Source organism: Rhinolophus sinicus, linkage group LG07, assembly GCF_036562045.2.
Source record: "Rhinolophus sinicus isolate RSC01 linkage group LG07, ASM3656204v1, whole genome shotgun sequence".
NCBI lineage: Eukaryota > Metazoa > Chordata > Mammalia > Chiroptera > Rhinolophidae > Rhinolophus > Rhinolophus sinicus.
Window position 1 is genome coordinate 70,588,207 of NC_133757.1, and position 10,777 is coordinate 70,598,983.

The 10,777-nt window shown below is 51.4% G+C and overlaps 1 protein-coding gene across 1 annotated transcript; it reads right to left on the reverse strand.

Moving 5' to 3' along the window:
* Positions 1–76: 76 nt before the first annotated feature.
* Positions 77–8,069, reverse strand: STAP2 (signal transducing adaptor family member 2). Its single transcript, XM_019744039.2, has 13 exons — positions 7,895–8,069; positions 5,484–5,555; positions 5,221–5,343; positions 4,180–4,236; positions 3,565–3,665; positions 2,916–3,050; positions 2,389–2,458; positions 2,196–2,298; positions 2,002–2,076; positions 841–996; positions 651–752; positions 502–576; positions 77–237 (listed from the first exon to the last, which is right to left on the reverse strand). Exons 1-13 carry the CDS (start codon positions 7,994–7,996, stop codon positions 95–97), a joined length of 1,314 nt encoding a protein of 437 aa, XP_019599598.2. The 5' UTR covers positions 7,997–8,069; the 3' UTR covers positions 77–94.
* Positions 8,070–10,777: the final 2,708 nt, after the last annotated feature.

The window sequence follows — 10,777 nt, forward strand, 5'->3', positions numbered from 1 at the left end:
ACCAAATGGGGCCAGCTGTAGGCAGACATCCGACGGACCCCTCATAGCCCCCCAAAGCCAAGTCAAACACATAGGCCCTGGGGTCACTTGAGCTTTAATTCTGGGAGGAGGGATTTGCTTGACTGACGTGCCATGCTCTGAGATTGGCCTGCTGGTCCCCAGCAAGCCCAGCTGTATGCTCTAGTGCCCGCCGTCTCTGTAGTTTCTCTTCCAGCTCTGCTGTCACATTGGCCAATCCTGGGGGGCAGGGGTGGGTACCCGACACTTCAGCTGCACCAGGGATCCCCAGTCCATGCTGCACCCACCCCACATCCACCCAGGACTGGCTACAGAATGTGTGGGGCTCAGTGCATGAGGAGTTTTGAGATGGAGACAGCAGAACATTAAATCAAGTGCGGGCCCTTCGGAGTGTGAGGTCCTGTGTAACTGCACAGGTCACATGCCTGTGAAGCCCCTCCTGCATCGACTCCCCCCCCCCCTGCCCCGCCCCAGGCCCCTTACCTGTTGTGGGGAAGAAAGCCTGCGCCGAGCTGACAGCCAGCTTCCTGGCCAGGCAACCAGGAAGGCCTTTGGGCTCTGGAGAAGACAGATGAAAGCTGAGGCTGGCCCTCCACTGGATGAGGCAGGGGTTGGGGAGGAGGGTTCCCTACCTGGCTTCAACGCAGTGGGTGGTTTTGGAGGCTTTGCCTGAACCTTTGGTGCTGGGGGACACTTCTTGGGCTTTAGGACCACCAGCCGACCGGCGGAAAGCACTGCGTGGACAAAGGTATGGCGTGTCACGTCCAGCAGTGAGCCTGCTCCCCCTGCCCCTTTTCTCAGCCACCCCCAGTCCCCACCCACCGTCCCCATTCACGTAGTCAGCAGCTGGGGCGTCTTCGATGGGAATCACGTAGTTTTCATCTGGGTTCGATAGTGGGGGCAGCTTGTCCTGGCTGGACCCAGGCGTGATGGATGTGGGAGATGGCTGCGTGGGGCCACCGGTGGGGCATGCGGGACCTGGTGGGAAATAGTCGTCACTTTTGGGACCCACATAGTGCAGGAACAACTCAAGGTGGGTCTATGTGCTTCTGTGAGTGGGAATGTATGTGTGCATGCATGGATACGGCATGTGTGTGCATGTCTGTGCATGTGCCCATTTTTAAGTCTGTGTCCCTGTGTAGCATAAACATGTACAGTGGGTGAATTTGCATAAATTGATTATATGTAAATATGTATGTATGACTACATGGGTGTTAAGGTCTGGTTGGGTACTTGTCTCTATTCGTGTGTACATGCATGTGTCTATAAATGTCTGAATTTATGCTGTGAGTGGATATGTCTACATTTGTGTGCACACGTGATTGTGGCTTAAGGTATGTATATGTATGCTAAATGGGACTGGAATCATGTGACACATGTAGTCATGCATGTGTGGAGCCATTGTGTACATGGATGTCTACATATGGCCTTCTGATTATGCTGGGGGACATAGTTCATGTTGGTGATTGTGGCATGTGTGTATGTATGTGTACATACATGTCTGTTGTGAACAGGGAGCCCCAGCATCTGCCCAGCTCAAGGCAGATCATAATGCTTCCAGCCTCTTCTGCTCCAGAAGCTGGACTGCCTCGGGTCCCTGTCCCAACACCCACCCTGATTTCCTATCTCTGGGTAGTTCCCACTCCAGGTATACCCTGTGCCCCTCTCCATTGCCCATCACTACCTACTGAGCTCCCTGGAAACTCAGCAAACGTGCCCTCCTCAGTATATCTTCCCCCGACCCTGCCCCCTCTTCTCCCCGACTCTAGGCCCCGCCTCAGCCCGAGGCCCCATCACAGAGCGCTGGGAGTGTCTCTGTCCAGCTGCGTCTGCCCCCTCCACAACCTGGAAGTTCCCAGAGGGCAGGGTCTCGGTAATTTCTGGATCCCTGAACTCCGGGTACAAGCCTGGGCACAGGAGGCACCACGTGGGTCCTAGGTCTCTCCCCGTTCTGCCCCAGCAACGGCAAGGAGGGGGTGTCACCTGGGCCGGGCACAGCTGGGACCGAGGGCGCCACCCACAAACTCTCGCCATTCTCCTTATCCGCCTCCACGTAGCCTAGAACAGAGAGGGCTGCCTGGAGGAGGCGCGGCGGCGCTGACCCAAGGGTGTCCCCGTCGGGCGAAGGTGCTAGAGGCACGGACTGGGCCCCGGGAGTCCCCTGAAGCCTCACCCACCTAGCACCTTCTCGTAGTCCTCGTCCAGGAGGAAGGGCACCAGCGCCTTCTTGGTGTGCAACACGAAATAGTTGACCACTGCATCGAGTGAGGCGCAGGAGACCTGGGGTGGATAGGGGAACCGGTTAGGGCCGCTGCGGAAGGGGCGCGGGTCCCGCCAGTGTGCTTCCCCAAACCCTGGCCCATCGCTCACCGGCTCCTCCACGTCGAGCACGTACTTAGTGCCCTCGCGCTTCACCTTGTAGTGCCGAACCACCGGAGCCCTGCACAGGCAGTGGGCAAGTGGGTGGCCTGGCTTAGGCCAAGGAATAAATACCCCAATCCCTCGTCCTGTCTCCGTCCCCATGCAGAGCCTAACCTCCCTTCCCTCTTTCCAGCACACAGGAAAGACCCCGCTCCTAGCCCTGGAGCTGCCCCCAGGGGACCCCGCCCCGATGTACTCCACCCCCCAGGAACGCCCTGTCCTTCTTCCTGGATCCGCCCCTGGGTTCTGACCGCACCTTGGATGTGACCCCACCTATAACCCTACTCCGGGGCGGGGCCAACCTCAGGATCCCACCCCCGTGGCCTCTGGCCCACCCCCACGTCCTCCCTAGTCCCAGCTCCGACTCTGTCCCCAGGCAATCTCGCTCTAGGATCTGACTACGTTCTCACGTCTGACCTCGCCCCCATGCACAACCCTATTTGGGACCCCCCGGCTCCGGAGTTGCGCATGCGCACCCGTTGAGCGTCTGGCGCGTAGTGACCGACACAGCGCCCGTGCCATCCCCGCTGGGCCGCAGCAGCAAGTTCCCGCATTCTGGGTAGCGCTCCAGGAGCAGTTGCGCCTCCAGCCGGCTCACCTTCAGGAAGCACCTGGGACGGGCCGCGTCACTCACACAGGACAGGACCCGTTCCCCAGAGACCCAGAACGCCCTCCCGTACGGAAACCCGCCCCTGGACACTCAGCCTCGCCCCGCCCATAATCCCTCCCCTGGACACCCAGTTACACCCTACCTCTTATAAACCCCGCCCTGGGCCACGCCTTCTAGGCACCTAGATCTGCCCCTGGAGACCCAACCTCTTTACCCTAAGTCCAGGCCCTGCTCCCTGGGGCCCTGCTCTGCCCCACCCCCAGGCCCAGGTTTCGTCTCCGGAGGCTCTGTTCAGTACTCCAGGCACCTAGACCCTCCCCTGGAGGCCCAGACCCGCTCCCCAGGCACCTAGACCTGTACTCAAACACCAAGTCCAGCTCCCAGCACCGGACCTAACCCCGCCCCAGACCGGATGCACCCTGTACTCAAGACCCAACGGTGAGATCCCATTCACTGCCCAACCTCAGCCCCACGCCCCCCTTCCTGTAGCCCCTCAGGCCAGGAGGGACACTTACGAGGGAATCTCCAGAGAGCGGCGCACCTCCTCTTTGGCTAGGGCCTCCGCCATCATGTACAGGTGTCCAGGTAGCAGGGTCAAGTTGGATGGAACACGGAGCTGAGGGACAATCAGGGCGTCAGGGAACAGGCAGCTGTACCCATGTCACACGAGGGCAAACCGAGGCCAGAGTGCAGACGGGGCTGGAGGTGGGGGCAGGATGGGAACCTGGGTCTGGGAGCCTCCCTACACTTGCAGAGGCACAGAGGCTTTCAAGGCTGTAGAGAGAGACTTTGATGATGGGGAGGAGGACAGAGCAGATGCTAGATTGTAGTTTCAAACTCTACAGGCTGCAGGGGTCAGGCAGGGAACAAATGAGTAAAACAGAGATCAGGAATGCTGACTGAAACTCCTGGTTTTTAAGTGATGGCAGCTAATTTTAAAAGTTTTATCACTTTGTTGGCAAAACAAAAGATGTTTATGGGCTACATTTGGCTTGTAGATCACCAGTTTGAGACCAGTGTGCTATACTGTAGGGGCTTGTTTGGGTAATGAAGATGGAAAGAAAAAAGAGGATTTCTGAGAAGGCTTAGTGGGAATGGGAAAGAGAGAGACAGCAGGCAACCACTCTGACCTCCACCACCGTCAGGATGAAGCCTTTCCACATCTCCCGAGACTCCAGGCTCTCTACCTGGGGAAGGAAAGAAGTCCACGTTGATGAGCCTCATCCTATTCATCTGTGAAATGGGAGTGAGGAATAACAGTCCGTTGCCAAAGGCTATTTGGAACATTAAATGACTTAGGACAGATTAATTTAGGACGATGTCTGAATATAAGTCCTTAGAAATGTGGCATGTTATTCTTTAATGTTGTTACACCAACATTTAGAAAAACATAAATCAGATCATGTATCTCCTATGCTCTAAACCCTCCCAGGGCTCCCACCTCCCTCAAGGTAGAAGCCCAAGTCTTCTCCATGGCCCACAGGGCCCTCCCTACACGACCTGCTCCTGTCCCCTCCCCATCCTCACCTCCTCCCTCTCTCTCCCTCGCTCACTCTGCTCCAGCCACACCGGCCTCCTCACTGTTCCTCCAACAAACAAGGTACACCTGCCTCAGGATCTTTGCGGGTGCTGTTCCCTCTGCTGAAGGGCTGTTTCACAGAATCTGCACTGCTGGCTCCCTTACCTCCTTCCGTCCTCAGTAAGGCCTTCCCTGATCATACCTCTTAACATTACATTCCTTTTCCTTTAGCAATGTCTCCCTAGCATCTACTGCCATGTGACACTCCATATATTTTACACATTTATATTGTTGATTGTGTCTCCACCACTCCTGTAAACTCCACAAGGGCAGGGATTTTTAATTGTCTCTTCACTGCTGTGCAACTAGTAGAAGAGGGTCTGACACACAGTAGGTACTCACTAATGTTTGTTGAAAGATTGAATGATGGCAGTGATGAGCTTGTGGATCAGATCTTGTTCTGGGCACTTTACACATATTATCCCATTTTGCAGTTGAGGAAACAGGCCCAGAGAGGTCAAGTGACTTGCCCAGTGTCACAAACCCAGTGGTAAACTCTACATGACTCTGTGCCAGCATGTGTTAAGGATGGGTGCAGTGGAGAAGGAGGGTCTCTTACCCGCTCCCCCCTTGTTCAAGTTCAAGGACTTACCTTGAACTTGATCTTCTGGTTCCGGAGGACCAGGTTGAAATGGGTGCCAGGGTCATGGGAGGTCCCCCATGGAGCTTCATCTGTGAGTTTCACAAATGTTCCAAGGTCTAGCTTCTCCATGTGCTGGGGGCACAGAAGCGGAAGTCTGAGCATGAGGCCTGTGGTCCCGCAGGACCCCTGGCCTGACCACACCATCTACAACTTCTGCTTGGTCCCTGGGGTCAAGTATGGGCCAACTCATGAGCCCTCATTCCCATCCTTACCTGGAAGTCCCGATTGCTATTGTAGAAATAGAGAGTGAGGCCCTGGAGGCCGGCCCAGAACTTCTTATAATCCTGGGGACCAGAGGTGGAGAAAGAGAAGGATGTGAGGTGGCAAACTGGGTACCTCCAACACGCCCACTCCTGCCTCAGGACCTTTGCATTGGCTGTTCTCTCTGCCTGGACACTCCCCAGATCTCCACATAGTTTCCTTCATTACCTGCTTTGGGTCTTTCAACAAATATTGACTTTCAGGAAGACCCTCTCCAGCCATGGCCCAGACTCTGGGGATCTGTTATTCTCTGAGAAAGGATCAAAGGGAACTTTATTGGGACCCAGAGCAGTCCCCCAATTTATGGAGGGGGAAGTTATAGGAGTGAGTTGAGCTAACAGGATTTATGATGCTCCATCCATCTACTGGGCCATCCACCCATCCATCTACCCATAAATATTTACTGGCATATCTTAGGTGCCAGGCCCAGGGATAGGTGCCGAGTCTATAATCTCAAAATTTCACATGGTTGTGGACTCTACGAGGTTTGCAGATTCAGGATTTCCCCCAGGATTCTGAATTCCAAATGTCCTAACTCTCTGGAGGTCCAAGGGGCTGATACAGCTCAGACTTTAAGATTCTAGGGGATTTTTCACCAAATGTTCCCTGAGCACCTATTGTGCAACCAGTTCTCTTGTAGACAAAAAACAGTAAGTGGGACATGATTTCTGTTTCTAAATAGATCATTTGCCAGAGAATAGAGAAAGCACAGATACTAAAATCCTCCAGGAAAGAGAAACTAGGATCCCTGGGGAGGGCCAGACCCTGGACCATGAGATCACACAGGAGGAGAGTGGCCCTCCAACTAGAAAATCTGGGAAGGCTTCCTGAAGGAGGAGGCACTTTAATTAGTCTGTAATGATAATGAGGATAGTGCTTATATTGACAGCTACCATCCATTCATTAATCAATCCATTCATCCATCCACTTCTCTACCCACCCACACATCCACCCACTCGTCTACCCCCACCACTCATCCATCCATCTATCTCTTCATTTATCCATCCATCCATCCATCCATCCATCCATCCATCCATCCATCCATCCCTCTATGTATCTACCCATACACACATCCACCCATCCGTTCGTCCATCTATCCACCCACCTATCTGCCCATCCATAGATAGATACATCCATACATTTAACTAACACTTATTGAGTACCTACTATGTACCCAGCACTGTTCCAGGTACTCAGAACAGAGCAATAAGTGATTAAACTCAGTATAGTCAGAACTACTTTGTCATGCACTGGCTACGTGGCATTGGACAAGTTATTGAAGCTCTGTGCCTCAGTTTCCCCACCTATAAAATGGCAATACTACTGGTACCCACCTCAGAGACTGTTGTGAGAATTGGGTGAATTAATACATGTAAGGCACCACCAGTGCTTACCCTGAATCAGGCCCTCGGCCTGCTGAGGGCTACCTTCTGCTGCAACCATGACTATGGCCCTATTCTACCCATTTTATAATAGAGAAAACTGAGGCACAAAGATGGAGAGTCACTTGTATAAGGCCTGGGAGTCAGGAGGCGTGGAGTGAGGATGTGAACCTGAGTCTCATACTCTGGGGCCCACAGTCTTTCGTAACAACTGTGATCTGCTGCCTCTAGATACTTTCTAGACTGCGGTGGGGGGATTTGGGTGCATGGAAACACAAGGAAAGGAGATGGGAACTGCAATGACAAAAGCAGGGAAATGGGTAGGGAAAGCAGTAGGTGGATGGTTTGGATTACGGTAGAAGATGAATGAATATGGGCAGTGGTGGGGGCAGAGGGTGAGAGAGATAGGTCCTTAGTGGGAACCCAGGGGCTGGGCTGTATTCTGAGTAAGACACACACACACACACACACACACACACACACACACAAACACACAAACACATGCATTGGTCCTGTGGCCAGTATCTGGTCCTGCCAAATGTGGTCCCCAACAGCTCTTCCTGTCCCCACAAGCAACTGTCCTGATTTTGTCCCCTGCAGCTGAAGTTCACAAAGTTACTTCAGGGCTGGGGGAAGAGGAACTAATCAATTTAATTCCCCATTTCCTGGAGGAAGTCCCTGATCCTGCTTGTGTCCGACAGACAGAAAGAAAGAGAGACTGAGACCGAAAGACTGAGACCAAGAGAGAGGCAGGTGGAGACAGACAGGGAGAGACAAAGAGAAAAAGATCAAATAAGTCAGAGACACAGAGAGAGAGAGACAGAGGTAGACAGGTGGGCAGAACCCCTCCCAGCCCCCGGCCCATGCCCTACCCCATCCAGCACCCACCCCGCTCTCCTTGGCCAGGGGTGATGGAGGCTCAGAAAGGTGCCTCACCTGCCTGGCCGCCCAGCAGTGCCAGGCTCCCTGCTTCCCCTTACCCGGTCGCAGGGTCCCTTCTTCTCCAGAAAGCTCTCATAGTAATGTGAGGGTAGGGCACACTTGGGCTTGGGGACTCGGGGTGGGCTCAGGGCTGAGGCCATGGTGGGCCCGGGTCTTTGGCCCGACCTCTCCTTCCACTGGGCACCTCAGCTGGGCCAGGAAGCAGAGAAACAGGTTCCAGGGGAATTTCCTCTCTTCTGTCATCTCCCGAGGTCCCTCCCCTGTCATTGCTGGGCGGGAGCTGGGTTGGGCAGGTCCAAGGATCCTGGGGAAATCCCGGCCTCTCTGGTCTCCCCCAGAGATTCAGGAAGCTGTGCTGGAGTCATGGAATGGAGGAGGGAGCCACATGAGGCTTTCAGTGTGGAGCAAAGATTGGGTAGACGGTGTACCAGGGAGGACCAACAAAAGCATGGAAATGAGAAAGGAAGGAGTGTGGTGCCTGAGTGGCTAGGGCATGTGACAAAAGAGGACACAACAGGAAAATAACACGAAGGCCTGAAATGCTCATCAGGCTGCCTGGACATTCAAATTCTTGCCTGTATCTACCCCAAAATCTTGCTGGGATTCTGATAGGCATTGTACTAAACCTGTATATCAGTTAGGGGAGACGCGACATCTTTACTATGTCAAGTCTTCCAGTCCATGGACATGATCTGTTTCTTCATTTATTTAAATCTTTGATTTCTTTCATCAGTGTTGTGTAGTTTTCAGTACACAAGTCCTGTATCTGTTTTGTCAGATTTACATCGAAATTTTTTTTTTTTTTTTTTTTTTTAAGATTTTATTGGGGAAGGGGAACAGGACTTTATTGGGGAACAATGGTCAAATTGTTGTCCTTTCAATCTTAGTTGTGGAGGGTTCTGTTCAGCTTCAAGTTGTTCTTTCTGTCTTAGTTGTGGAGGGCACAGCTCAGCTCCAGGTCCAGTTGCTGTTGCTAGTTGCAGGGGGCACAGCCCACCATCCGTTGCGGGAGTCGAACCGGCAACCTTGTGGTTGAGAGGACAGGCTCCAACCAACTGAGCCATCCGGGAGCTCAGCAGCAGCTCAGCTCAAGGTGCCGTGTTCAATTTTAGTTGCAGGGGGCGCTGCCCACCATCCCTTGCGGGACTCGAGGAATTGAACTGGCAACCTTGTGGTTGAGAGCCCACTGGCCCATGTGGGAATCCAACCAGCAGCCTTCGGAGTTAGGAGCACGGAGCTCTAACCTCCTGAGCCACCAGGCCGGCCCCCGAAATTTTTTTTGAGCAACTATTAACAGCCTTGTATTTTTAATTCCAATTTTCACATATTCACTGCTATTATATAGACATGCAATAGATTTTTGTGTGTTGATCTTGTATCCTACAACCTTGCTGAACTAATTCATTTATTATTGCTGGGGGAGTTGTAGGTTTCTTGAGATTTTCTATGTAGACCATCATGTCATCTGCAAATCGGGCTAATTTTATTTCTTCTTTTCCAATCTGTCCACCTTTTATTTCCTTTTCTTGCCTTATTGCTCCGGCTAGAACTTCCAGTACTATGTTGAATAAGAGTGGTGAATGTGGACATCTTTACCTTGTTCCCAATGGTAAGAGGAAAGCATTCCATCTTTAACCTTTAAGTATTATGTTAACTGAAGGTGTGTAGATACTCTTCACCAAGCTGAGGTGGCTTCCCTCTGTCCTAGTTTGCTGAGAGTTTTTATCATGTGTGGGTGTTGAATTTTGTCAAATGCTTTTTCTGGATCCATTGATATGATTGTGCGACGTTTCTTCTTTAGCCAATGTATTTGTTTTCTACGGCTGCTGTAACAAGTTATCGTACATTTAAGGGGCTTAAAACAACACAAATGTATTATCTTACAGCTTTGTAGGTTAGAAGTCCTACATGGATCTTCCAAAGCTAAAATCAAGGTGTTGACAGGGCTTCGTTTCTTGCTGGAAGCTCAAAGGATGACGGTTTCCTTGACTTTTCCAGCTTCTAGAAGTTTCCCACATTCCTTGGTTCATGGTCTTGTTTCTCCATCTACAAAGCCAGCAACACAGGTAGAATCCTCACATTATATAACTCTGAACTTCTTCCACTATCACCTCTTCCTGACTCTCTTCCACTTTTAAGAACCCTGGTGATTACATTGGGACCGCCTGGGTAATCCAGGATCATTTCCCTATTTTAAAAACGGCTGATCAGCAACTTTAATTCCATCTGTAACCTTAAATTCCCTTGTCCAGCTAACCTGACATATTCACAGGTTCTGGGGCTTAGCACAGGGACATCTTCAGGGAACCGTTATTCTGCCCACCACAGCCTGCTAAATACGGTGGCTGGACCCACAGTGGATGTTTGGGGGACTCCTAAAGGAGGCCTGAGCTGGACAAAAAGAATAATCAATTCACATTTATCCAGATCTCACTGGACTGATTTTTGAATATGGAACCAGCCTTGCATCCAAGAATAAACTTCACTAGGTCATGGTGTATAATTCTTTTTATATATTGCCAAATTCTATTTCCTAATATTTTGTTAAGGATTTTTGCATCTCTATTTATGAGGGATATGGTTTGCAGTTTTCTTTCTTTGGAACATCTTTATCTGGTTTTGGTATCACGGTAATTAATGCTAGCTTGAGCAAATGAATTGGGAAGTATTCCCTCCTCTTCAATTTTCTGGAAGGGGTTATACAAAAGTTGTGTTAATTCTTCTTGGAGCCTTTGGTGGAATTCTTCACCTGGTCCTGGAGATTTCTTTTTTTGGAGTTTTTAAATTGCACATTCAATATCCTTAATGGTTATAGGGCGAGGCTGCGTGGCCTTTATACACGTAGCCAAAAATAGCCTTTGGAATCCAATGGAGAGCTGTGTGACTGGGCAATCTCTAATAAAATGATAACAATACCCACC